This window comes from Pterocles gutturalis, unplaced genomic scaffold, assembly GCF_000699245.1.
Source record: "Pterocles gutturalis isolate BGI_N339 unplaced genomic scaffold, ASM69924v1 scaffold8854, whole genome shotgun sequence".
Lineage (NCBI taxonomy): Eukaryota > Metazoa > Chordata > Aves > Pterocliformes > Pteroclidae > Pterocles > Pterocles gutturalis.
In genome coordinates, this window is record NW_010130697.1 from 42,869 (window position 1) to 70,650 (window position 27,782).

At 41.5% G+C, this 27,782-nt stretch overlaps 1 protein-coding gene across 1 annotated transcript; it reads left to right on the top strand.

Moving 5' to 3' along the window:
- The first annotated feature begins 92 nt into the window (after positions 1-92).
- On the top strand, positions 93-27,782 carry PLA2G4B (phospholipase A2, group IVB (cytosolic)). The gene is made up of 21 exons (XM_010080307.1): positions 93-113; positions 5,866-5,938; positions 7,013-7,189; positions 7,798-7,934; positions 8,638-8,769; positions 9,992-10,050; positions 11,797-11,839; positions 13,060-13,123; positions 13,568-13,695; positions 13,833-13,943; positions 14,979-15,016; positions 15,910-16,045; positions 17,032-17,168; positions 17,435-17,657; positions 18,231-18,348; positions 19,383-19,520; positions 20,674-20,778; positions 21,352-21,537; positions 24,554-24,720; positions 25,263-25,449; positions 27,538-27,782. Exons 1-21 carry the CDS (start codon positions 93-95, stop codon positions 27,780-27,782), a joined length of 2,625 nt encoding a protein of 874 aa, XP_010078609.1.

A 27,782-nucleotide genomic window follows, 5' to 3' on the forward strand; every position in this document is an offset into this window, starting at 1 on the left:
TCATCAGCAACAACAAGCCGTGAGTGTGTTTGTCAGCTGACGGATCTGTTACCCACATTGGGGTTTCTGTTGCTGCCGACATCTTGCGTGCCATGGGGAGCCCACCAGCCAAGGTAAGGAATGGCAGCTCCGCGCTGTGCTGGGGCCCGGCACCTTGCCGTGGGGACGTTCCTGCTCCAGTTCTCGCGAGCAAACTCCCTCCTCTTTGCATCTGCTCAGATGAAGAGACAAACTGCTGCCGGTGCAATACGGCAGGATCATCTCAAACTTTGCAAATTTACTGTTTTTCGCCTTTTACCTCGCAGTAACTAATATGCACGTGAGCTTCAGCGAAAACACAGGGGCAATGTGGCACTTTTCTTCTATCGTGAGGTGTACGTGCCGGAGTGAACACCGGGGAGGAAGCGAGGGCTGGCCTTCATGAGCTTACCTTGCTGTGAAATGAAAGTGCTTTAGCCCTACTGCATGCTTTGCTCAGGATAGCACATGTTCCTTGCTTGCCCTGGCTTTTTCAGGTTTTTTTCAACCCAACTGCTTTCTTTTTTTTAGCAGAAAGCATAATTTGTGTTACTTTAGCTGCAGGGGAGAGTTCTGATGAGCTATTTGGCTGATTTAGCTATCGTTAATGTAATGTTTACAGCATCTGCAATTCTAGTGGAAGTATTGCATGTCTGGACTCGAGTTTCTAATAGTAAGTTCATTCAGAGATTTCAACTGGTAGTTTTTGGTATAAATCAACAGAATTACTAGTAGAGAGTTATTTTCTCATGTATATCTTTAAAAAGTGATGAACACAGTGTCTGAAATGCAAGACGTGAATGATTTACAACTAGCCATTCTTTATGTATCAAACCCTGTGTCAGATTTTGCAGCAAATAAAAGAAATATGGGCATTTGTGTGTTTTAAATATAGTGAGCAACAATGTAACACGCTATGGCTTATAGAGAGTCATTCATCATTAAGAATAAAGAACACTTACTATACTTGTGCCATGGTAATATTTGCAGGTGAAGTTAAAGATTCAGGAAAGCATCAGGAGCTTGAACAGATAGCTCAAATGATAAATTAAAAATATTCAAGCAATGGATCCTCAGGGCAAAGAATATAAATTGTACTTTCTGGATAAAATTTACATCTAATCTATCTACCTGTTAGATCCAGAGCTATCTATCTATCTTAGACAGAAACATTGTCTGTCAATTTTAAATATCAGTGTTGTATCTGGATCTGATATGTCTGGATCTGATAGATGAGCAGATACCTTAGGTGTAATTTTATCGGGAAAGTCTCAATGACAGCACAAGTTCTTGCATTTCATCCTAATGCTGCAACTGCTGTTCCACAAGCACAGCCACACTCCTGGTTAAAAGGCAACGCTGCCAAAAGGTTACAGTACAAGCATAGCTTCAGGTCAGAAAGCTTCTGTTCCCAGGGAAGGAGATTCATCCAAACCTTCAGGTAGCTCTGCCCTTCTGCCGGGCAAATGCATTTTTCAGTGTGTGTGTAAATTGGTAAACGGGTACGGATATCAGAACAGAGTGGTTTTTTTTTTTCTTTTATATTAAAAGAAGCAAGTTCTTTAGAAAAGTGTGGATACTTTGAACTATCTAGGAAGACCTACTAAAAGTCTCCCAGTTTATTTTTTACTGTTTAAAAAAAGCTACCAAATTGGTACTGAAACGGTGGACAATATTAATTTACAACTTGCTGGGAATAATTTTGATATCCATAACATAAATATTTGTATTTACTCACTAACTGTTCAACTTCCAATGATAAGATTTTGAAAAATTGTGATTCCAAAGGAAAATGAGGCTTTCATGGTCATGCTCACTCCTTCTGTCCCCTCTCCTCTGTTTGCATGTTTCTTCAGTCAGTCACTTCTCCCAGCAGAACTTTACATTCCTCTGATTTTAATGAAAATGGGCAGCTGGTTGGAAGGGCAAAGTACTAGCAGTGCTAGATAGTCACAAAGCTTTTTTATAGTTTATAAGTTTATAACTTTAACCTTAATTTGATAAATTGCCAAGTCGTAGTTGAACCAAACCCTCAGTATCTAAGGTAAAATAAATGTTAAGATTACGCCAAATGATCACATTTGGTGTGAGATCTTGTACATAAGATATTGTACAGCTTCTAGAACACCACTGGAGAAGGAAGAAGTAATCCATGAAAGGAAGCAATTATTCATGTCTGAAAGATATTGATAAAGCTGAGTGATAAATCCTACAGCTAGTTACAGTACGTCAAAAGACAATGAGCAAAATCCTCATGTAAAGCTTCATGTAGCTTGGTGTTATCCCATGGTTATAACTCCACTCGGAGAACTGCTTAGGTTTAGTGCAGGGGTAGCAACATGCTGAGATTCCAGTCAGCCTTCCGACATGTACAAACCAAAGCCTTTAAAAAAAAAAAAAAAAAAAAAAAAAAAAGTAAAGAGGTGGTTCCCCAACTGCCAGGCTCTGCGGAAACTACCCCTTAGAGGACTAACTTTCTAGGGAAGGTAGCCAGGGGATCCTGTTCTAGGAGCAGCACGAAGGGCAATAAGGAGTGAGAGCAAAGATACAAGCTGTTGGAAGGTTTTTCGTCTTTCACTGCCATCCAAAGACCGTCTCAGTAGGCTCCTCATTATTAATGAACCTTGAGAAGTTTTCATACTCTCAAAGTTGTCTTTTTGGGATGAAACATTTTCGTGACTAACCTGTAAACAGGAGAATTATCTGTTCTCCTGACGCTGACTGGCATGTGACTGTTCTCTGGAAGCCAGGCAGTAGGCCCGTGAATGTGTGTTATTACAATCAAGGAGATGCTGGGAACAGATGTGAATTTTCAGTTTGTTAAGGTTAGACACAGCTGCAGCAATTCTGCCATGCTGGTTTTATCTCCTCTTTATTGATTTTTCTGTAGTTTAGACCTGAAATGGCTCCCCCAAAACTTGCTTTGAGAGTACAGAAATTTAGTTTAGTGCTAACTGCCATCAAGTGAAAAGAAGTTTGGTGTGGATTGGGGTTTTTTTTGTTTGGTTGGTTTTTTTTCTTCACTTTTAGCCTACTCTTTTTGGACTCTGGACGGGCTACTATTTACTGGTTTGGAGTCTTATTGTCTAGGACACAAACACACGCAGGTAGCTGCATCCTGCACTCTGTCATTGGCCTCAATGTGGCAGTACTAATTTTCCAGAAAAAAGTAGAATGATGAGGGATTTTGTTAGTCTCTGTGTGTCTATGCAGGGAACTATGTTTCTCCCAAGAAGTGAACTTAAAAAAAAAAAAAAAAGCAAGACCAGTACAGCTGCAAGACTGCCAAGAGCTGTCTGGATACGGTGTCTGTGCTTATCAACTTGCATTAATCATTAAATTACATGTTGTTTTTCGTGTTATGAAAATAGCAAATGGCATCTCTAGCCATAATTATTTTTTCTAGAAGGGTATCCTGGAGTGCCCACACTTTTGGGCAAGGATGTTATTTTAGTCTACCCAAATCAGACCCTGATAGTCTGCTATGGACCACTGTAGAAGAAAATTAGCTTTGCGTTTTTCTGATGAAAAAAATAATTATCCCAATTCTGAATAGTCATCACAGGCTGGAGTAACTGCAGTCTTGGGAGCGGGGTGGCTTCTGGCCTCCCCTGGGGATTTGCACAGCCTATAGGGTTTATTGGGGCCACATATACCCACCTGAACCTGTTTATCTTCTACCCTGCAAGAACCCAAGGACTGCACCAAATCTGAAGTAGTGACCAGTCATCTTTGGTGATGTTTCCATGGGCGGGCAGATGTTGACATGTTTTAGAGAAGTGATTGCTGTTGAAAGGGAAAGGGAGGAGGAGTGAAGCTCTCTGGCCCTAGTGGGAGAGGATGAAAACATGATACCTATCACAACTGGGAGTGCTCTGATGATGAACTGCAGATGCACCATTTTTATAAGCAATTAGAAAATTTTAATCACAAAAGGTTCAAAGCAAATTGTATACCAACATCTGTTTCTCCACTGAAGGCAGACTCTGAGAATGGCATGGGCTTCTGTTGAGCAAGGGGGAAGTTGATTACAAAATAACACAGAATTAACCTATTAATTAAAACCAGTCAGCCCTGTAATTGGCTACATAATCCAATATTTCATGTTAATGAAACCCACTAGGAATGCTGACTAAGTGTTCCAGTTGGTACTTCTAAATAAATAAATAATTATTTGCACAGGAAAATTAAAGTAAAATTCTTTCAGTGGGAAACTGGAATAATATGTAAGTGCCCCCGCTGGAACTTGCAATGTCCATAATGCATTAAACTAGGAAGGTTTTAAATATGTCAGTTTCAAATTGGAGGAAAACATAATAGCAACAGTTCTTGTCACACCAGAACAAATGTGTCTTGCATTTTTATACAAAAAAATATTTCAATCAACCCTTAAGAGGCCAATAGACAGAGTAATCTGTGATTTTGTAGGTTTAACAATAAGGTTTCTCTGCTCAGGGTGACTCTTGAATATTAATCTGAATTTAAAAAGATGTAACTTCAAAAGGGACACAATAAAATTTAATATTAAGCCTTTATTTGATCATGCTAATTAACAGTTGATGTAACACTCCATTTTAAAAGAATTTCAGATTAAATGTAGTGAGTGACTCCTTCTATGGAGAAGTTCTTCCTTCCCTAGCTATTTGTATCTCCAAAGTTAATCATTTCAGTGCCAGGAAAATTAATTATGGTGCTAACTTTCAAAATAAAATTATCAAATTATTTCGTTACAGTGTAATGGGATACTCTAATTTAGCCAAATAGATACGATGTTTCTTTCAGTGTGTAGTTTAAGCTGCCTTTCAAACTAATTAAATGTTTCTAACATGGTGTGGCCCTGTTTTCATTTATTAGTGGTAGCAGAACTGTATGTTATTATTGCTGACAAATCCTGCTTACATGCAAAAAAAAAAAAAAAACAAAACAAAAAAAACACTCACCAGAGAATTAAAAAGAAATCTAAATGTTCCAATTTGAAAAAAGAAATAAACATTTTCCTGCTTTTAGTATGAAGATTGTCACGTGTCTGAACATGTGTGTTCATTCAGGCTTCTCAGAACATCTTTTGAAAATGGCAAATATTTTCTAACCAGCTTAGGTTGGGAAGATTTTTTGTTAGAGTTAGGAACAAGTAACTTGAAATAAGCATTACAACGATAGCTTGCCTATGATAGGAATAAATCTCGTGTCTGGAAGGGAAGTGTAGGTATTTTCAAGATATGTAATGATTCTATGTGGGATTCTGTGATACTGCGCCTCCAAAGCAGGGCACTTTTTTCTTCATCTGAAGGGTCTCTGCTGGGGCGATGGTCCATTCACTCAGTCAGCAGTGCATTCCTCTAGATGCCTTCTGGTGAGCTTGGTCTACTTAACAGCACCCTAACATTTAGTCCTACTTGTCATACAAAGTCAGAAGTTTTTAGAGCACTTTGGTAACTACCATGTCCTGGCCTAGTGTCAGTGCTGTGCCAAGTCCCAGGCAGCGGCAAGTTCCTCGTATTGTCTTCCAAAGAGCAAGTTTTGACCCACCCGTGACACCAACCCTCGGCAGATTGGCAGTGCAGCCATCACCATGGCCATGCATGAATCACGTTGTATGAAAATAGGCACCTCTAGGGTGACTATAAAAGCTTTCCGTGCCATTGTCTGAGTCCGTGTTTCCTTCCTCTGTCTTCACTTAGCAAATAGCCCAGGGCACGATCGTGCTATCATCTTAGTGTGGTGTACTTCCACTGGAGGGGGTCCCCTCACTTCAAACAGGACGGACTGTCCCCTGTACTGGTCAAAATACCTATTGTTTTTTGTATTCTGAGCTGATAAAACTAACTGTGTTTGTTTTCTCTGCAGATGAAGTTTTGCCCCATCCACATGCTCTCTGTAAGAATCATACAAGCAAAGAACATCAAGTCAAGAGACCTGTGTGAGTTGTGGTTTGATTGTGCTTTTAGTCACCTCCAGAGTCTACACAGTGAACAATGTTCCTAAGTTCTGGAGGCATACAAGCAACATACATAAAGTACAGCAATAGAAGTACTGGTGCCAGGGCTATAATTAGATCAAATACCTGAACTGTTTTTAGATTGGAGGACATATCTAGTGGCATTTCAGGGAACTGGTAAAAACCAAGATGCCCAGATGAATTTCCTGGGACAACAAGGGAAGGTAAACCTTGTGAGGACACTGCAATCTGTGAATCTGCTTGGAGTGGTTTGGTTTTGATGTTTTGATGTTTTGATGTATAATTGGTATAAATCATATAACGGACTGGAATTTTGCCGCACAGGCCACATATTTAGCGACCTTTTATTGAAGTGTGTCAATTATACACAATAATCAAAGGTAAATTAGAGAATTTCAAGCCTTCTAAAATGCAGCATCATTCGGGGTATTTCCTGTTCTCCTATGACCAGTCACGTTAGATTATATTGATAGTTTCTGGTTAAGGAGGGCTTCTGCAGATCCAGCCCTAAGCATGTGCTGAACATGCAGGCAAACCAGACTTTCCTGTGTGCTTTTGTATTCAGCTTTCTTTAACTCTTTATCTCACCCTCACAGCCTCCTGTGGCTCCTTCTCAAGGTGCACCATGGACCAGCCATTCCGCTGTCATTTTTGTAGAGGTCTCCCGTGGGTTCCTCAGTCAGGACAGAGACCTTGAGCTGCCTTTTCTCACACTCATGAAACCTCTGGCCTGTGTATTCCTCTAGTGAAAAATGACATGTTCAGATGAAAAAGGGTCACTTTGCAGTGAGTTACAGCTGAGACCATTCACGTCTTGCCATGCAGGGCCGAGCGCAACCTTGGCCAAGCCCAGATACGAGGGAGAGCAGAGAGGGTGAATGCCCTCCTGGTGGAGTAAACGCCTGCCCGAGGGCTTCCTGTGCTCCCATGTTAATGTCACATAGCAACATCCAGAGGTGGGCGCTGGAAAGGTGGTAGTGTGACAAGGCCTGTATTTCTGAGTTTCAATGATCTCTTCTATCTACTCTGTTGAAGGGACAGATCCACTTTCCTGCCAAAACCTTGCGGGGCAATGTTATTCTCTGCTTGATACCAGTCTGAAGTATTTAGGCATCTCGGGATGCAGTAGACATCTTCCGTCAAGTCCAGACTCCAGCTCTGAAAGACATCACCTTGGAGATTTTCTTTCACACCGTTGTCCAGCTTCACAAAGTAAATGCGCTTCCCCACCCCGACTCTTCCCAAAGGACGGCTGCTCGAGGCACTGACTGCACTAACCATAAGGAGTAGATGTAGGCTGGAAGTGAGATGAAGATTTCCGACTTCTCATGCCCTCATGTTCTTGGGTCCACATGGGCCTTTAGCTGCAATGGATCTTCTTCTAGTACCTAACCCTTCTAGACAGTCATCATGTCCCTCCGCATGCTAGACTGAGCGAGCCAGTCTCCTCTGATCATCTCTGTAATATGCGTTCTCCTTTTCTGTAATCATCCTAACAGCCCTTTTTGGAACTAGCAACTTTTTTAACATTGTTGACTGGAATTGTAAGGAATATACCTGATGAATGGTCAGTGGGGTCTTTTATACCTCTTTGTCTTCACATGGGAAACGCGGCTCTTAGTGTACTTTGTGTGTGCATGTGTATATTTGCAGTTTGTACTTACCCAGGAATTAGATAGTTTTCCTTGGTTGCTTCCAGCTGATGGTCTCTTACTTATTTTTAAAAAAGTAGTAATATTTATTAGTCTCCAGAATCATGGCCTTGCCCTACTTTTCACCTATAACATTGGCATCAGGTTTTTAATTTCTCTCTGCTGCAGTGACTGCATCAGACTGCTACGTGCGCTTGTGGCTGCCATCTGCTTCAAAAGGAAAGCTTCAGACCAAAACCATCAAGAATTCTGACAACCCAGTCTGGAACGAGACTTTCTACTTTAGGATCCAGAGAGAAGTTGAGGTAGTAAAAAAATAGAAATTCCCCCATTTTGAATATCTGGGAATCCTCAGTTGACACCTATCCATCAACTGTGCCAAATAACTTAAGAAAATATTTGTGTAACAGAATTTGCAGCTGACTGGTTAGCATGGCACAGTGGACATATGCAGCAGCGTTCCTCTCAGCTAGTTATAGACATGGGTGATGATACACATGCCTGCATCTGAGCTAGTCCAGATTCCCTTTGTTGTCACCTGAGAGAAATAAGGACTGCTGTAAGCATGCTTCATCAGGGCTATTTTGGATGGTTAATTTAGAAAGAGCTTTCCCTCCACTCGTTGTCAGGGAAGGGTAGAGGAGCTGCTGTGGTGCAGACACCAAATTTAATCCTCCCCTAAGCTGTGTAGCTAAGAGAACTTTGGGGATGAAGAAACTGAGCCTGTTCTTTGGGTGTGTTGTCAGTGTGATGCAGAGCACTGTTATCTTTTCTGTCTCAGGATAGTGGGAGCTCTCTGTTATAGGTAGTTGTCTTCTATTCCATGATAAGTTTCCAAAGTTGGGTTTAATGACGCTGTTCCATACTAGCAAACTCCTGACGGAAAGCACAGGTTTCTTTGTTCTTACCGCCGTGCTAGTCAGTCAGCTGCAAAAGTCTATAGCCATGTTTTATTTCTGTATAATAGAAACTCCATAAGAGTTCTTAATTATTTTCTTCTCCTACCAGAACATTTTGGAATTGGCAGTGTGTGATGAAGATCCACTCACCAAAGATGACATGCAGTTCACAGTTCTTTTTAATGTTGCTAGAATCAGACCCGGAGAGACAGTCCGTGAGACATTTGCTTTGAAATCAGAGGTAAGGACTGAAAATACACGGAGAGGTCAGCAAGACCGCATTGTCCACGTTGGCTTCCATGTTAAGTGAGGTTTGAGTCTACATAAGCAGATATCCATATGTATTGGTATCATTATCAATATTTAATCAAAACAGATATTGTGCTGGATTTTTGTGTCTTCATTAATCTCTTTTCACAGATTCAGAAAAAGAAGCCCCTTCTCTCTTGTGCCCACCATCTCTGTGGGGCCAAAATATGCTAACAGCTAGCATCTGTACATAGTCATTTTTAATTTTTATAATCCAACTAAATAACTTCCTTAGCTTTTGGCTCTATTCCACTGTTGGCATGCTTAGAGGACATTTCCCCTTTTTTATGACAAAACATGAAGACAAGCCACTCACCACTTGAATTAAATGATTCTGTTAGGCTTCTCCCATTGGTGTTCATGCTGGGTTTCCTTCTAGGTCATTCAGGTTTCTCTAGCCGATAGTAGAAGGACACCTGTTTTGCTAACATCTTTGGCATTCTCTTAAGAAGCCCACGAAAGAGAGTGGTCTAGATAACAAAACAGGGGTAGGTGTATGACAACTCCTGGGCTTGTCTGAGCTGTGGCTGAGGTGTTGCTAGATGCTTGTTGCAGGAAGGAGGCAGCCCATACCCAAAAGATCAGCTACTTCCCAAATGCTGAAAGCTGTTAACATGGATCTTCCCAGTGACTCTACAGCTGGTGCCATGCACTTCTCAGCGAGCGGGTGAGTCACTGGGAAATACAATGATTCAATAACCATCTCAGTCCAGAGTACTCTTGCCTCCTTCATCTCTACCGGATTGAGTGTGAATGTGATTTCAATGGTTTGTACGTGGCAATGACACCTGTGTTAATCACATTTGTTGCTGGGTTTCAGTGCCTTTCCCCCCTTGCACACCATCTTTGCAGAAGGCCATTATATTTCTGTTTCAGTCAAGCTTTCCCTCTCTGATTGTATCTTTGGAAATAGGTGTAGTTCTACATTTCCCACCATGGAAGAATATTAATCTTCCCAAGGCTGTGGTTTCCATTGTGATCTCAGCTTTGGAAAGAGGTAATACACAGCTTTTTTGGTAACATTGGCAGAAGAGATGTCAACCATGGAAGTACTCTTTAGCTGTGTCTATACTGACAAATTCTTGCAGCCTCCAGTAATCCTAACCCAAAACTCTAACCCTAACCTAACTCTAATTTTGCTCTTTTCTCTTTAGAAAGAGAGCTGCATTAAGAAATGGGAAAGTTTGGAAGTGGAATTCTGGATGGAAAGAATGTGAGTAAAATACCAAAGCTGAAAGGTATAGATCTGTCAGAGAGCAATAATATCTCAGAGAAAGAGGAATTTCTTCCAGGTCTTCCTTCCAGCAGTGAGCCAAAATTACTGTTTCAAATTTCTTTTTACCTTAATTTCTCCAGCTAATTCTGCCTTTCAGTCTATTTCATACAAATCTTACCTTCTGTTTGACATGTATAGCCCGGTCATGGAAATGTAATAACATTGGCACGATGTGATAACTTGTACACAATACGCATGTAAAACTTAACAGAGGTGCTCTTCAAGTCATTAATATTAATTGAAAAATGCTTAGAACACTGTCTTGTAGTATTATCATGATATATAAATAGAGTTATGTAGAAAGTATTAGAAAAGTCACCCATTAGGCGATAGCTTAGTTAAACAGAAAAAACCACAGTCAACAAATAATAAAATTAAGACCATTCCCCTCAAAGTTGTAACCAATGTTTTCTGGAGGAGAACAACTCCCATAAGATAAACTTTATCTCTCTTTCAAATGCTATCAAAAATTTGGTTGAAAAAAACCCCTAAACTGCATGTTCAGGCATATTTGAGCTTAGCATTGCCAAAACAAGGAATATAGTCCAGTCAAAACTGACTAACTTCATGATTAGAAGAAGGAACTGTGAATAAAGCTTCTTATTGTTAAACACAGAAAAGCTGCAGAAGAAAATAATTGGTGTTCTTGGTTAATTCCTCCCCCAGTGAAACTCAAGAAAAATCTATGTAATTTATCTATGAGAGATACCTTAAGAGATGGTATAAGCATCTCCTGCGAATGTGGAAGCGATCACAGCCAGTTATATAAAAAGGACAGACTAGGATGCCGTGCTTGGAAACTGGACTGAGTAGATTTAGGCCAGAAATCAGAGGAACATCTTTCACCATTCAAGTTATAAGGTGTGGGGGGGATTCTCCATCCTTGGAAGTCAAACCTAGTATTGACTAATACGTATACTAAATACATACGTTCTACAGCTGAAGTAGAAGTTTTAAGGATGGAAGTGGCGCTTGCTAAAATAACCTGGACTTCACAGAAAGCCAAAGATTACATTATACTAAACTTTAGTGGTCCTTTCACATATATGAAAGCACTTATGAATGTATGTAACATGGTGATGTTGGAGCATTGGCCTTAATGAGAGATGCTGTTAGTAGACTCTATAGGTTACTCATCGTATTAAATAACTACATCCATTCAAAGACAGACCTAGGTCTTACAAGGTAAAATGTCTGGGACAAATACTTTCTATTTCTTACCTCTATGTTTTCCAGTCATACATGTTGCACAGTGAGAGCTAATTCTTGTTTGCCATTCATTTGTGATCAGTTGTAAATTATAAACTCAAACAGTCAGAAACATGTTCCCTAATAAGTATTTGCAGAATACATTAATGTAGTCTTTGCTTTCCCCAAGTCATATGGTCATTTGTTAAGACCAGGATTCCACATAGACCAATATGTCTTTGTTTTACTGCATCTTAGCATATAACTTTAAGCATTGGTATTTTTATGGGCTCTCCTGCCTTTTTTCTTGTTTGGCTACTACATTTTGGTTCATGTGCTTAGCAGGTGATCCTGTATTACACCTTTGAGAAAACAAATTGTGATGCTAACACAACTATATTTAATTTCAAGCAGGAAAGGTCATAGAACTACTGTTTTTTGAAAATACCAGATATTCACACAGCTTTTGTTTGTTTTTTGATTCTGTCTTTTCAGTCCTGGCCCTCCAGAGCACCTCATTACCAATGATGTCCTAGTGGTAAGGTTCACATACGAATTTAGCTCAGAGTGACTTTTCCTTCATCTTGATTCTCTCCTCTTCCCCCCGAGCCATCTGACACTTTATAGAGAGAACAGAAGCTACCATGATAGATAAGAGCATGGTGTGCATTGTAAAGTGAAAGATGGGGGACAATTCCCATTCGTTAGGGCTGAACTGTTGCCCTCTCCATGCAAAAATAGAAGCTGTGTTTCTTGAAGTCTGCAGGTATTACAGATGTCAATATTTTGCCAGCTGTGGTTTGTTAATGTTGCAGCACCCCATATTTGTTGGTGTTCAAAGTGAAAACTGCTTGTGTGTCATGTAATACAGTATGGCACTTGGCAGGATAAACAAAGGGATGAGTCTGCAGAAGGCAATAGTAGCTACTCAATGTGCTTATGACTGGAAGGTTATCTAATGTAACAGCTTTTTGGGATATGAGTTTTTTAATGAAAAGTTATTTTAGTCATTCAAACATAGAGTCCTCTTTTGATATTAGTCAGCATGTGGGACATTACCTATCTCCTTGGGCTGGCCCAGCAGCTAAGGAGTACAAAGGACTTCATGCCAACCACTCCAAGCCCGCACGTGATTGCCAGATGCTAGCCTTTAATATCCCTGAGGCAAAGTAACACATATTCTGTTCTTTCCCCCTCATTGTCTGTGTGAGGCATAAGAGCTGTAATGATTGGCATGCGTTGTTCCTGAAATGGCTTGGCAAACTGTCCTGGCATGAGTTATTAAAGGTGAACTGGAATGACTCAGGTGGAGGGTAGGGTGGAATAAGTCCATGATCTCCCTACATCAGGACCAGCAAGAAGATGCCTTGTAGACTAATCACGGCCACAATACACAGAAACTCATCATCAGGTGTTTTCCCCCACCCTTCCTAAATAATTATCAGCTATATGTGTAGCTGTGTTTGGGCAACAGGGTGTTGTGCAGAATTTCCTGATTTTGGGATAACTTGAATGGGTTTAACAACCTCTGGCAATGTGCCACTGTATGGACGAGCTAGTTCTGAAGCAGTGTAACTGGGCTACTGTCCTGGGATAACAAGCTCTGAATTTACTCTTGTGCTGCTGGATGACTTCCAGCACTGAGACTAGTTTAGTTGGCTCTGTGTTATAGCTAGTGATTGTCTGCGTGACGTTTCATTATTTGCTGCTGGGGTGACATTTGCTATCTTCACACTTTTCCACTCCTGTCTTTTACAGTCCCGGGAGGTTTGCTGCTTGGAAGTGCAAGTGAACATTAATGAAAGCAGGAAGTACTTGAAAGGTATGCTGATTTCCCTGTGAAGTGAGGGTGAGGATGTGACCAAATGAACCCTATCATGGTCATTCAAACCCAGGTGGAGGCACTTGAGGGTACAGAGACAACTAAGAATGTCCTAAAGACAACAAAACATGGTGCAGTGAAAGTCCCTGAACTGCCTCCAGTCGTATGGCTGATCTCTTTGTCTTTTCCTTGAAGCTATTAAGTTTAGACACAGTAAACTTTGCTGGTGGAGGTATGAGAGAGTGCTGACTGGGAGCACTCCCAGCTATGGGGCAAAGGCAGGAATACCAGTTCCTGTGCTGCAGGAGGCTTGCCAGTGTGGCAGCTTACACAGGAGTTACCACAGAGAATGACTCCAGCAGAAAGTTTGCCAACTTTGTTAGCTGTTTTGCCTGAACAGCATTATTATTCTCTGAACAGATATTTTTTTCTTTTTTTCACTAGAGGGTAAAAATCTCGTGCTTACAGTACCAGCATCTCATGAGGGAACACAGAAAACTACAGAGGACACCGATACTTTCTACTTCCATTGCGTGAAGGCTTGGGATCCCGTTCTAAAAGTCAGGCTCCAGGTAATGGGCACTGTGCAATACCGCTGGTCACACTGCTTGAGTATTTCCAGGGTCACCAAAACAGTCAAGAACTGTTTTTTGTTGTTTTTTTCTTTTTCTATTCTGTGAATAAAAACAATGTTTTTTGTTCTCTGTAGAAAGTTTCTGATAAGGAAGACGACAGTAGCAATTTAAGTGACACCTTAAAAGTACCACTGAAATTTCTCCCTGTTGGACATAGAGTGAGAGTAACCCTCCCTGTAAGACATGTAAGTGTTTCACCATTTATATGATCTTTTCGATAGACGAGTAGAGTAATCCTCAGTATTTAACACCATAACATTTAAAAAAAAATTCAATTAATAAGCCTGAGTGAGAATTTTGTGCAAATACAAGTTTTCTGTAGAAAAGGTTGGTTTTCTCAGAGAAATATCAATTTTCTGTCAATAACATCAGTAACTGGGAATCCATCCTGGCCAGTTTTAGATGCATTTCAGACCAACCTTTGCTGTCCTTACACAGTTAAAGGAGAATATTCAATACCCCTAGCAAGGCTTTGGGATGCCCCACTGCTCTTTATCAAGCCCGGGTGGCTAGCTCAGTCTATGTACCTACATTTTACACGGCTAAAGTTAGATGAGTTGAATCTTACCCTCAGAGAACAATTCTCTCTCCTTCTTCTACGTGTACAGTCATGATACAACTCTAAGCTGCTTTAAAAGCAGTAGTAATGCTGCTGTGTGCGCAGATGAATCTGTTAACAATAGGCAGACATCCTTTCCCAGACCTTGCAGCAGATGAGAGGCAAAAATAGGAGGAGAAGAATTTCTCAGCAGCCTTTCCTGCAAAGAGAAGGGAGAATGAATGTCTGTTTTGCCACTGGTGGTTCCCCACCCCTCTGTTTGGACTCTCTTTCACCTCCAGCAGCTTTTTGGCAAGATGTGGTGACTTGTATTTCCTCTTCTGTCACTATCATATTTGGCTGCTGTTCTCCATCCTCAAGAGCAGCGGGGCGGCAATGTGATACTGCTGCTGGGGGAGGGTGGTTCGTGGAGGTATATTCCGTGAGGAAAAATCCTGTTTCACATCCTGTTCATCCAGAAACTTTGACTCCTCCTGCCTCTTTTGCTTCTTTGTAGAGTATCTTTGGTGCTCAGTTGCTTTCCTTCTCTTTCCCGCTACAGTTTTCCAAAAAACTGTGTGCGGGGTGGTAGTGGTGGGGTATTCCAGGAGGCACGGAAAATCTGGATTTCAAAACTTCTCTTTTTCCCAGTCGTTGACATTCCTAAAAACTTTGTTTACAGAACGTGCCACTGCAGTTGTACCTCCAACTAAATGATTGGTAAGAGGGCTGGTTTTTTTTCTAAAGGTTTTATTGCTCTTTGAACTGTGAATTCTAGAACAGAGTATCCTCTGTTTAGATACAAGGAATGCACAAGACTAGAGGCAAAATATAACAACAGTTAAGTCACCATTAAAGAGTCACCACAACAGATCAAAGTCAAATGTCCTTGGAGCAAGAGTCATGCCAAGGTGCAAAAAAAAAAACCACCCAACTTATGGGAATTTCAAACAGTGAGGAACTTAGTCACAGGGTGTCCTTTGCATGAAAGCAACGAAGACTGAGATTGGAGGTTTCTTCAAAAGGGGCACAGAAGCAGGAAAAAGGCAGAGGGAAAAGGGAATTTGAAATAACCAAACCATCCGGAGTCTGTACATTCCTCAAACCACACAGATATTCTTAAGAAGATAGATTTGTGGCTCTGGTGAGATCAACAGGAAGAAGCACAACCTAGGGAAGATGAAATTTTACACTGTAAAATAATGAAACAGATAACAAATAAACCAAAATTATTTGAATATCTCTTTCATTGTATTGTTTCTGTACAAATCTGTGGTACAAATCCCCATGAACGACCTTGTTAGGCTCAAGTCACTCTCTGTTCAGGATTCAGCTTACAAAGCTACTGAAAGACACAAAGAAACCTTTATTTTTTCATATTTGCTATCCGTAGCTGGCAGTAAAACTTCAGAAAATAAAGAGACCACGTAGAAGCAGAGCAGTTGATTTCTTTGAAACTGGAAGCTGCATTTCTGTCTCTAAATCTGAACAGTGAATCATGATTTTTTATTATATTTAGCAGACTGCAGTTGCTGAAAATAGATGTATATACATTTTAAACACCAATCCCATGCCTCTGGATTTATTTTTATTTATTTTTATTTATGTTTCAGCACAGAAAAACTAGATGTGCGCTTAGGGTATGATCTATGCCGAGAAGAGCAAGAATTCTTGCAAAAAAGAAAGAGAGTGGTTGCCAGTGCCCTGAAAAGAGTTCTTCATCTGGAAAGAGATCTACATGCACATGAGGTCTGTGAGCTGGAATCCAAGCATGGGGTGTGGGTCTATTGAATTAGGATTGGCACAACTCCCCACAAAATTTCTAGTAGTTTTTGCATGTTGATGACAAACCCATTGATTCAAATGGCAGCAGAACAGAAGTTCTCAGTGTGGCATATCCCATACTCATCTAACATTTCAGCTCAGCTCTTCATGCCTCCATTCTTTTCAATGGGTCAGATTCCCAAGGACATAATATACCACTCTTCAAAGCCAGAGCTTCCAGCGGTGTGATGCAGTGGGTCAGCAAGATATGAAGCATCAGTACATTGTGTTAGATACAGCCTAGCCAGACAACCCAAACCAAGTAGGAAAACAGGAGTATTGGAAACTCACCTCACAAAAATACTTGTTAAAGCATTGTAATGTCCCTTCTTTAGGCATACCTCTTTTTTTCTCATTTTCAGAACACTTTTCACAAAAAGTTAAAATTCTTTAGGGTGAAGAAAGGATATTTAATAACAAGATCCAGCTGAAGTATGTTTTTTTTGCCAAGATACAGGATGAACTTTTATTTTCTTGCTGGAATTATATTTGTTGAATGGATGTTGTCCAACGAATCATTTTGTTTGTTTAATATATTTTTTCTGAACTCTGCTCAGGACTTCCTTGAATCCATTCTTAATTATCTTTATTGCAGTTTTTGTTATTTATAATAAAATCATATCATTACCTGTTATTAATCATTGCAATTCCAATTATAAAGAACAAGGGGAGGGAGGAAGGAAGGTTAAAATCACTGCATATGCAAACTCAGCCAAGCTTTGGGGTTAAGGGAACCCAATGAGTATCTGGAGGTTAATTTAAAGAAGGCACTGGAAAAAACTGTCTGAATGTTGATTTAATTTCATTGTCCTCCAATGAAGTCTGCTGAGGAAATTATAAGAGCTGTAATTAGGCTTTTCCAAGCACGCAAGTGAGCAACTTCTTGAAGATAATACTTATGTTTTGAACAGGTCCCAGTAATAGCTGTTATGGCAACAGGCGGAGGCCTCAGGGCAATGTCAGCTATGTACGGCCACCTCTTAGCTCTTCAGAAGCTGAATCTGTTGGACTGTGTCACCTATATCACTGGGGCTTCTGGCTCGACATGGTGCGTATAGAAAATGAGATTTGTATTTGGAATGACTGTGACACTCCTTTTCCACACAGTGAGAGAGATACATCCCTTTCAAAGTCTTATATCGTTAATAAGTGAACATATTTCCCTGGTAAAGCTCTTACTGTTGGCTGTCGGGCATAACTTCAGTTTAGGCTTGCTGATTCTCTTCTTTGATGAAAGTGGCTGGGTAAATACAGTGATTTTCCAAAACCATCCAAATAAATGCATGGGTTTTTTTTCACATTTCTGTTCTTTAGGACACTAGCAGACCTGTATGAGCACGCTGACTGGTCACAGAAGACTCTGGAGGGGCCGCTTAAGACAGTAAAAGAACAAGTGACAAAATGCAAGCTCAGCCTTATGTCCATAGAGCATCTGAAGTATTATCACAAGGAACTCACTGAAAGGGCAAAAGAAGGACATGCGTCTTGTTTTACAGCTCTGTGGTCACTTGTTCAGGAGATGTTCTTACATGAACGGGTATGTACATGGTCCTGTCACAGATTTGGGAAATAGCCACTCATTTTCTTTAGACCTTTATTCTTTGAGGGCATGATGTGTGTGGAACAAATCCCAAGTGACTGAGGCATCTCATGTGATTTGTAAATAATGACAGAGGATCTTGTAGGCAGCATATTCTGGGGTAGCTAATGGTTTGAAGGTGCCTCTGTACCAGGGTGGCAAACTTTCAGAAAGAACTGAGCAATCCCCCCTGAAAATTCAGGTCTTTAAAAGTCTGTTTCTAGTTGGAGACTTAAGAGCCAGACTAATCTGTCCTCACGTGAACACTAGCCTCAGCCTTAGTAAAGATCTGTGGGATACAGGCAATCAGAGCACTTGGATATTAATTAAGAGGTTACAAGGTATCAAAAAGGCAACCAGGAGGTTGTGCAGGAATATGACGGAAGAGGTTTGTTATCAAAATGCGACTCACAGATTCCTCTGGGTCGTAAAACCTCTGTTGTCTATCCATACCCAGGTAGATTGTGTCGGTGTTTTTGCCTTATGCTCTTCCAGAGCTTTACTGTGATTTTTTAAAATCTCTTCGACTAGCCAAGAAAGTACAAACTCACAGACCAGCGCAAGGCATTAGAACACGGACAAAACCCATTGCCTTTCTATGCAGTCCTCAATGTGAAAGAGGAAAAGTTCAGTACTTTCAAATTTAGAGGTAAGTACTCCTAGAGCTTCCTCTGACTCTCAGTAGGGAGTAAAGAGATTTTGGAGGGAGGGGGTGTGTGTGCGGAGAATAAAAGGGAAATACATCTGTTGCTTACCTTGACACAGTATTTATCTTTTAATAAAATGTTTGTCTTTTTGTGAACTGCTGGGTGTTGATTAGAAAGAGCAGATCTGCTAGATAACATCCTCAGGCATGAACAGGGCATTTCTGAAGATCTGGGCTGAAATTCTAGTTTTTCCATAGACATTGTGAGTGAGTGTGGGCAAACCTTTTTTTTGCCTCAGTTCCACACCTATGAAATGGCTTTGATGGTTCCTTAGTTTGTAGAGGTGCTGGGAAATGTAATTGTCACTCCCCTAAATGCTACACTGATGAGGGTATGAAAGTGGAGTGGAGTATGATTGCTATGATGGGTGTGATACGACACCCTTTCAATGGGCACAGGCTACATTCAACAGAAGGTATTAAAATGAGCAGATATTGGAAAAAAAAACCCCAAACAGTTAGTACTTACGTTTCGTTAGGTTTATACCTACTCTTCTACTGCAATACCCACACAGGACAGCTTGAGTCAGGAAACTGCACGGCCATGCCCACCCTATGACACTTTCTAGTTTGGAGCTGATGTGTCTTCAGGCTGATTTGTTGTATCATGTAGACTGGCAGGTTTGGGTTAGTAGAGCTTTCATGCCAGTTATTCCTTGCAGCTTGGAGCACACCTGAGTGTTGTACGCTTGGTGCTCTTGATTTAGACAGGGAAGTGGGATCTCAGAATCCTTATACAGAAATATAAATCTAAGCTTTTGGATCTAACGTTAGACTCTTTCTGAGGTGGAACACCTAGTTCCTTTTGTACACAAATCATCTCTAGACAGTGTAGTTTTCAATAGAAAGCTACTGATAGTACAGAGCTGCTGGGACAAGCAAGATCCTGGATCTTGTGGATAGCTTTATCCACAGGGGAAGGGTTTTCTTTCTTATTTTTATTACAGCAAACATGCCATGTGTCAATTCTTTTGTAGAGTGGGTGGATTTCTCTCCTTATGAAGTGGCCATACCAAAATATGGAGCCTCTATTCCTGCAGAATATTTTGACAGTGAGTTCTTCATGGGAAGGAGAGTGAAGAAGCTGCCGGAATCTCGGATCTGCTATCTGGAAGGTGACCTAGCCGTGCAATATAGTTAATCATAACATGGTAGAAAGCATGGTACTAGCTAGCCACTGGTCTGTGTACAACACTCTTTGCCAGCAGGTCTGCTCTAGGTCTCGATTCAATGGGCTTTTTACCCCTCTTTGTAAAGCTTCTTTCTTCCTGTCCTCCCTTTTAACCTGTGCAGATGTGGGAAAGTTGCAGCATGGTTCCCCTTCCCATTTTCTGAACCAAACAAGAAAGTGGAGAAGGCAAGTTGAGGAAATAATAAGCCTTTCTTTCCTGACCAGTCATCAACTATATTTCTAGGCAATGCATTGCTGGGGTAATAAAAATTTAATTTTAGAGCTGAAAATAAAATATAACTCATCTAGAACAACCCACAAAGGTGAGAACCATCTGAGCTTTGTGGGTTGAGAATGGTGTCACTCATCTTCCCTGCCCATAAGGATGAAGGAAGCCCTTTTAACCTCAACAACTGCTTTGACTGGCTGTTCTGCCTCTAAAGGCAAAGAAAAGAGGAAGAACAGCTAGTTAGAGGAATCCATCTGCCCCAGGCAGATTTTAAATCTTTGTCAGAATTTTAGCTTTTGATACCAAAAACAAGGGTCCAGTGGAGACAAAAATCATATTTCTCTAACTGTGAAGTCTGCTAGAGGTTGAATTTGTTCCTTGTGTGAGTACCTGGCACAAGGCTTAATGACAAAGGATAGTTCTTTCTTTTCCAAAAGCAGACTCACATATGGAGCCAATTCTATTTTGATCCTGGACCAGCTGAACTCGACAGAAACAAAACATGCCTGAAAGGAAAAAATGGGTCTTAGATCAATTTAAAGAATAAATTAGTTTAAAGAAGGGCCTTATATGGCCTTCACCATGCTCCCAAAGCCTGCTTTCTCTCCCAAGTACACAATAAACACTCAAAAACATCATTTGGGTGACTGATACCTCTGTATGATACAGTGAAGGGTCTGTGTGTAGTTATCTCTTGAGAAAGAGCCCTGATGTGCCGACACCGTTATGTTTGAACTCTGTGATACCTACTGCTTAAGCTGTGTCATGACAGTGTCAGTTCAGAAGAGCCAATAATATATCGCATGGACACTTGTAAGTGGTGAACATGCAGTGGTGCAGGATTTATCCCCTGTGGTTTGACTTGCAGGTTTCTGGACAAACGTCTTTACTAGGAATTTGCTGGATGGCTTGTACTGGTCCTCAAATTCAAATGAATTCTGGGAACGATGGGCCAAAGATGTAGTAGATTTAGGTAAGAGTTTCAAAATCAGTATTTGTTTTTGACCAGACAGTGCTTCCTCTTCAGGAGTGGGTTAAGAAATATATGCTATTGCTACTGTTTGTGAATAATCTCTCACGTGTTCTCCCTAAATCACTGCATGTCGTGTTGCCTCACTGTGGATCTTCCATCATGATTTTCACCTGTATCAGAACACTATGTTGTGTTTTCATTATTTTATTTTTTTTTAACCCAGAGGCACACTTCGTGTTAGTCACAAATGTTTTTCATTTAAAATTTTCCCATTTTCTGTTAAATGACTCCTCCCATGACTGCAAATGAGAAGGCTGGCATTGACTTGTAGGCAAAAGTACAAAGCCAGGGTGTCATTTCAAAAAGCAAAAGAAGAAAGCTGTGCTTGCTTTGAACAAAATCAAATACATCTTTGTTCAAAGGGGATTGGTCATGTGCATATGTTTTCAAGCAGACTGCAAGAAACAGGGAGGGGAGGGACCCACAGGAAGACAGCAAGGGCAGCCAGCCAGCAAAGGTGCCTGGCAGAACAGATTGCTAATGTTCTTTCTCACAGTTTCTTCTCTATTTCAGAAAAACATTCCCCTGAGGATGATGTCACTGTCATCGAGGCACCGTCTTGTTTGTCAGGGAAGTTGTATGAAATGTTTCAGGACATTATGACCAAGCGTCCACTGCTGGGAAGGTCTCATAACTTCCTGAGAGGCTTAGAATTTCATAAGGATTATATCCATCAGAAAAAATTTAATGAATGGAAAGGTAACTGCAACAAAGAGTTAGCTGCAGTGTGCAGGTAACATCTCAGATATTTTTTTTTAAACTTTGGAAATCTCACATTTAGAGATATTTTCTTAGGGTTTGGAAATCCGCTGAGATGGAACTGTGTTCATGGTGTCTGTTTGTTTAGGATAACAGGTTAAAATGAGCTAGTCCATGGGCTACTTTTTCACCTCCTGAAGATATCTGTAATTTATGTCAAGGCATGCTCCTCTACAGGAAGTTTGTTACTCTGCATAGGTAAAGTTGTCAAAAGATTCAGAAAGGGTAGAATCTTTTGAGGTCAAGAAACAAAGGTAACACTGGAAGCATAAAATAGCAGGTTATTGTGTGGCTCAGACAAAGGAAGGGACTGGCTGCAAGCATGTGGTTGCCAATATGTGTGGTATTTCTGCCTGATTTATCCATCCAGAGATCTCTATTTAACCCTTCAGAAGCAGAAATACCAAGACCCAACAACAGAAAGTTAAAGCCACATAGGTTTGGATTGTATGTGTTAAACAAAGAGAATGCAGAGACTTGATGTAGAAATTGAAGAGTAATTTTCTATGGCCTGTGCTCTGCAGGCAGGCAAAGTAAACAGTCATTATGGCTTTAGCTCAAAATCTATGAAACAATCTGTGAAATGACAGCAAGGTCATGGAGCTGAGGTTTTGTGCATCACAAACCTTCCTGTAATCCGAGTGCCCTTGTTTCTCTCATGAGCAGGTAGCAGTGTGGGAGGACCCCACATTATTAAGGTTAATCTGACTTCTGCAAGAAAACATGTTCTCTTTCTCCTTTGAGTCCTTCTCTCCGGCAACTTGTGTTTTCTCTCCCGTTCCGTGCAAGTTCCAACACTTTTTCTCCTGGCTGCCATTGGTGCATGGTTTGCTGACAAAGGCAAGAGATGGTGGAGCTTTTTTGTGGATTAAGGCAGAGCCCACAAAGTGCTAACTGCTTTCAAAATGTTCAGTAAGCAAAAAGTCCCTGTCCTAAAAGAGTCTGTTCTAAGAAAACAAGTGAGAGGAGAAAACAAGTGGCATAAGAAGGGTGGGTGAGAGAAGGAGCAAGCCAGTAGCTTAAGAAGATGGATAAAGGATAAAGTTGTCAGTCAGTAAATGTTAAAAAAAAAAAATTCCTTACATTTTCTGACTAGCAATTTTGTAAAGTCAAATGGGTAGAAGCAGATTTCAAGGAGGATTTAGAGGAAGAGAGTGTAGGGACAGTAAAGACTACCTCTGGGTAGATATTCTACAAATAAATTAAGTGGAAAGCATGAAGTCTGGAGGGGGGAAAGGGAAACTGAAAGTCTGGAGTGGGAAAAATTAGCAGATTTTGTATCCCCTTTTGGCTGCCTGCATGAGACCAAGCTAAAACCAGGTACAGATCCATCTCTAGGAACAAGAGGAGATGCCAGCTCTGTGAGCAGAAATAATAGTCCTGCAGTAGATGAAATCTCCAGAATGTAGCTGCCTTGTAAAGGTTATCTGACACTTTAAAACAAGACTTCAAATGCCATGGGAAAAGCTTAATTTTCATGGTGAGAAATTTGAGAACTCAAAGCCTGGAATTAGTTTAATGCATTTACAGTAGGGTTCATACTTTCAAGGGAATTCCTGAGGACTTCTTTAAAGCCAGTCCCTTTTTTGGCTGTGGGATGGAAGAAGAGACTCTCCCAAGGAAATACCTTTGTCTCATTCACATAGCCAGCCACGAATAAATGTTGCGCAGTTCCATCACCATCGTAAGAAAATGGGGGTAACAGAATTTCAACTAAAAATATTTACCAGGCCAAATAAAACCAAAAAGTATGCTCTGTTTCTTCTGTGAGGGTCTGCAAGCAAATGTCTCTCATTACAGGAGAATCTGTGAATTCCCAGCAGCCGTGAATGCTAAAATAAGCAAATAATTTAGTAAAGACCTGACAGTGAGGGAATGGAAAAAAATATGAGTTATTACTTCAAGCTGCTGTCAAACATTCCAGGCTATGGAACAAGCTGGAGTTATTCTGTGCAGTTTAAATCAACACTACAGAATGAGGCCAAGGAGGCAGAGGGATTGAGAGAAGTGAAATGCTGGAACTTACCTGCAGCATTTCTGTGATCAACAGTTTCTTAATATAGCAAAGCACAAATGATTTAAGGCTCAAGGGGTCTGCTTTGGGCTTTACCACCTAATTTTGTGAACTTGAGGAACACTCTTAAACCACTATTTCAATATTTAAAACCATGGCAGGATGTTTCTTATTCCAGGGGCCAACAAATGGTACCAGGGGAACAATCGTGGACTTGCTGTCTACGGGGCAGGTTGCTGGGGTTGCTAGCAGAGTCTAACTATCAGAAAGCAGCTTTAGAGCTCAACTTGCCAGTTGGTATAATCCCCTTTTAGCTCCTTTTTGGCATTAATGTGAGGATATGTTCAAATATTCAAGCAATATTTAATGCTGTGTGCGTGATGTGGTATTTTTTGCAGCATGGCTAAGATAATTGATATGGGAGATCACTGTATGCAGGCTGAAGTCAGATTTTTCACTCTGGGAGAGGAGTCTAATCCTGAGAACACAAAAGCAAAAAAAAAAAAAAAGAAGAGCAATGCAAAAGTGCCGTGGTGTACTGCATTTGTACTGCATTTGTTAGACTGGTTGCTACACTGGGAAATGGTTTTTGTCATTTGCCTTTTTCCCAGTTCTTAGGGAAAAAAAAAAGGGCTAAAGTCTGTATTCTGTGAAAAACCACTCTTCAGAATAGCGGTGAGGCCAGTGGAGCCTGTCTCTCACCTGTTCTCACCCGGCTGCCTTTGTGAGAGTGTCTGGGGGAGTGTGGTGACAGGCCAGATGTGCGCAGATGTGCAGTTTGGAGGGCGTGCTCCTGAGGCTGTGTGAGTTTGCATTATGGAGGGAGGGGAGCCTGGTTTTGAGGGCAACCAAGGGGCTGCCCTTAACATATAGCACAGACAGGTTTACTGACTCCTCCTTTCCTACCAATGCACCACTAACTGTCTTCAACATGTTTTTTAGACACTTTGCTGGACATACTCCCTAACAATCTGACACCGCTGCAGAAATACCTTTGCCTGATAGATGTTGGCTATTTCATCAACACCAGTGGTGCGGCACTTTTCAAGCCAGAGAGGAATGTAGATGTCATTATCTCACTTGATTATGGTTTGGGGAATGTGTTCAAGGTGAGAAGATTAACGTGCTCTGCTCCTTGCAAACCTGGTAAAACTCTTCTCGCGTTATTAAAACTTTTAAATAAGTGGCTGTCTAAGTCTTGATCATATACTCAAGAGCAAACCAGTCACTGTGTCTTGGAGGAGGAAAGAAACTTCCTTCAAGACCAGAACTACAGAAACTGTTGGGCTCTTTTCTCTGTAGTGGATTGCAGCATACACTTCTAGGATCCTCAGGGAGCTGCAGCAATAATTGGTTGCTGGAGACATGACCTTGACCTCTCCTGGTCTGTCGTCATAACAAATTCTAAATGTGGCTTTTGGTCATTCCTGCTAGCTGTAAAAAACTTTATAGGGTGACAAGAAGCATCTTCTGACTTGTGGTGAGTGGTGGCAGAAAGTAGCATTACACTGTGGACTTGTGTTGGACTACACATTCACAGCAGAGTGTTTCTGGGACTGAACTAAATTGCCATAGTATTTCTGTGATATCTCAGTAAACATGATTCTTGTCTTAATGTTGTCTTTAAGGCAATGACATTCTGTGTCCGCAGCAATTACAGATGACGTACAAATATTGCAAGATACAAAAAATTCCATTCCCCAAAGTGGAGATAAGTAAGGAAGAAGAGAAGAACCCAACGGAATGTTACGTGTTTTCGGATGCAGAGGATCCCAGAGCACCCATAGTAATCCATTTCCCCCTGGTGAATGACACCTTTAAGGAATTCAAGGAGCCTGGTAAGTTCAGACAACTAAACTATACTTTTTAGTTGAGTTCATGCCATTTGTCTTTCCACAGCATGGATCTTATTTGTCCTCTGTAGCAATAATTTTAAGGAAAGGTGCAGCCTTTGTGTGAGTGAGACCATCCTGTCTCCTACCCATCATGGCCATAAAAATATATTTGCTTCTTCCATTGGGCTATGAATGCGGATTTGCAGTCATGTGTCCGGCCAGGTCTGAGTTACTGCATTCAAAAATCAGACAGGCAGGATCTTCTTTAACCTCAGCCCTTCCTCTGTGCTGGAGCTCTTACAGCAATGAACCCTGAAGCGTTTCATACACCACCTCCTGAGTTATCAGGCCACAGAGAACTTCTGCTTTCCCTTGCTACTGCTCAAAACAGGAGACAGAGCATTCACTCACTTCCAGCTTTACCCAAAATTATGTTGTGGTTCTGGGGCCACAGCAAAATGGATGTCTCTGAGGGAACATTTGGGGAAGGTTACGAGCAGCAGCAAACCCGGTTAAGTCAAGCTCCTCTTGGCCTATGATGTTCACCAATGCTCAGAGAATACGTGAAGTAACTGCTACACCAACAAAATCATGTTTAGAAACTCTATGGCTGAAGAGAGGAGGTACCCAGTGGAGGGATGGAGATGGTCCAAATGGCAATGTGCAGTGAGACACGGCCAGTGAGCAGTGGCTAGCAGGTAAAACAGGTGTTCTAGAGTCTGAATGAAAGATAGACAAGATTATGCAGAGCAAAGCAGCTGCTGCAGCTTCTTGGCGCGCCAGGCCCAAGTCCGTGAGAGGTGATGCTCACCTGCATGTCTGTGAGCTGCTGGTGATTCATCAATCAAGCTGACAGCTAGCAACCGGTGTGGGTGTTCGGGGGAGGATTGTCCCTGGCAACCTGCTTGCGGAGATTTCAAGTTTAACAGTGGAGCTTTTCATTTCTAGATGGCTGAGAGACACCTTGTGGAATGTAGGTATTTATTTTTCCTGCTTTTAACTATTTAAATTCTAGAAAAGAGTGAGCCAGCTTGTGAAGTGCCCATTTACAAGACAACTGTAGACTGGGCTTTTGTGTACCTGAGACAAATGCAGCTGTAGCAGGATGCGGCTAGCACAGATAGTACTGAATACTGGAAGGCTCAATGAAGCAAAAATTGGACATTTTTAATACAGACACTTCTAGTGACAGCCTGGGCCCAGCACACTGAGATCACACTGCCCAGAAACCACTATGTTAGACTAAAGCCTGCTGTGTCTTAAGAAAACTTCATGTGTCAGTTTCATGCGGTTCTGGTAGTCATCACAGGGAATATCTCGGCAGCCTGTTTGTAGCCCCACTGACCGTCATCTCACTAGAGACTTGTGATTTGGGTGTATTTGGTTCAGACTGCAAGGAGACAGGTAAAAAAATGGAGAAAAAGTGTAACATTTGTAGAACCACAAAGATGAGGCTGCTGAAGTCTCTGGTGGAGGTAATTAGGGTGTCCTATCAAGCAAAAAGATTGACCTAACAGGGAGGATGGATGTTGGCAGCTCCAACCGGTCAGGTTAACCTGAGACTGAGAAGTGGAGCTGAAGGACAAGAGGCTGACGTGTGGTGCTCTGTTCCCTTTGCACCTCTGGACTCTGCAGCAGGCAATCCTGCTGGGTTAGCACCACAGGGCCTCCTGGTATGTACTGGGTTGTCCACTCGCTCTAGCTGGCAGGTATGCTCTTGTCACTGCCAGTCAAGGTCTGATCATGGATTTTGGAAGGTGTTCCAGGTGTGTGGCTTGTCTGAGAGTCAAACTTATAGGATTTGGGAAAAGATGTGGACCCAGGGGCGTGCTGCCCAGGAATGACTGTCTGCAGGGGCAGGACGAGGGGGAAGGTAACAATTCCTGCCAGCCCTGCTGAGCAATGTCCAGGTCTGAGCTCGAGCAGGAGGGGGAAGGAGGAGCGGCTGGGAAAGCTGGGTGGGGGGGGTGCAGTCTTTCCTGGAGGCTATTTTTAACACCAGGTTCTGCCAAGTAGATCAGTCCCCTCCAACACCATGTGTTTAGTGCTCCAGATTCAGCTCAGTGTGGTGGCTTTTGTCTTTCTCTGCAGGGGTAAAGCGCAGTCACTCAGAGATGGAAGAAGGCGAAGTAAATCTGGACAATGAACGCTCACCCTATTACCTAATTAAGCTAATCTACTCCTCTGAAAATTTTGACAAGCTTGTGAACCTGAGCAAATACAACATCCTCAATAACAAAGACCTGCTCCTCCACGCAATCCAGAGTGCCGTAGAACGGAGGAGAATAAGCAGGACTTGGAATCTCCCCAGCCACTCTGGAGCTGGATATCTCTAG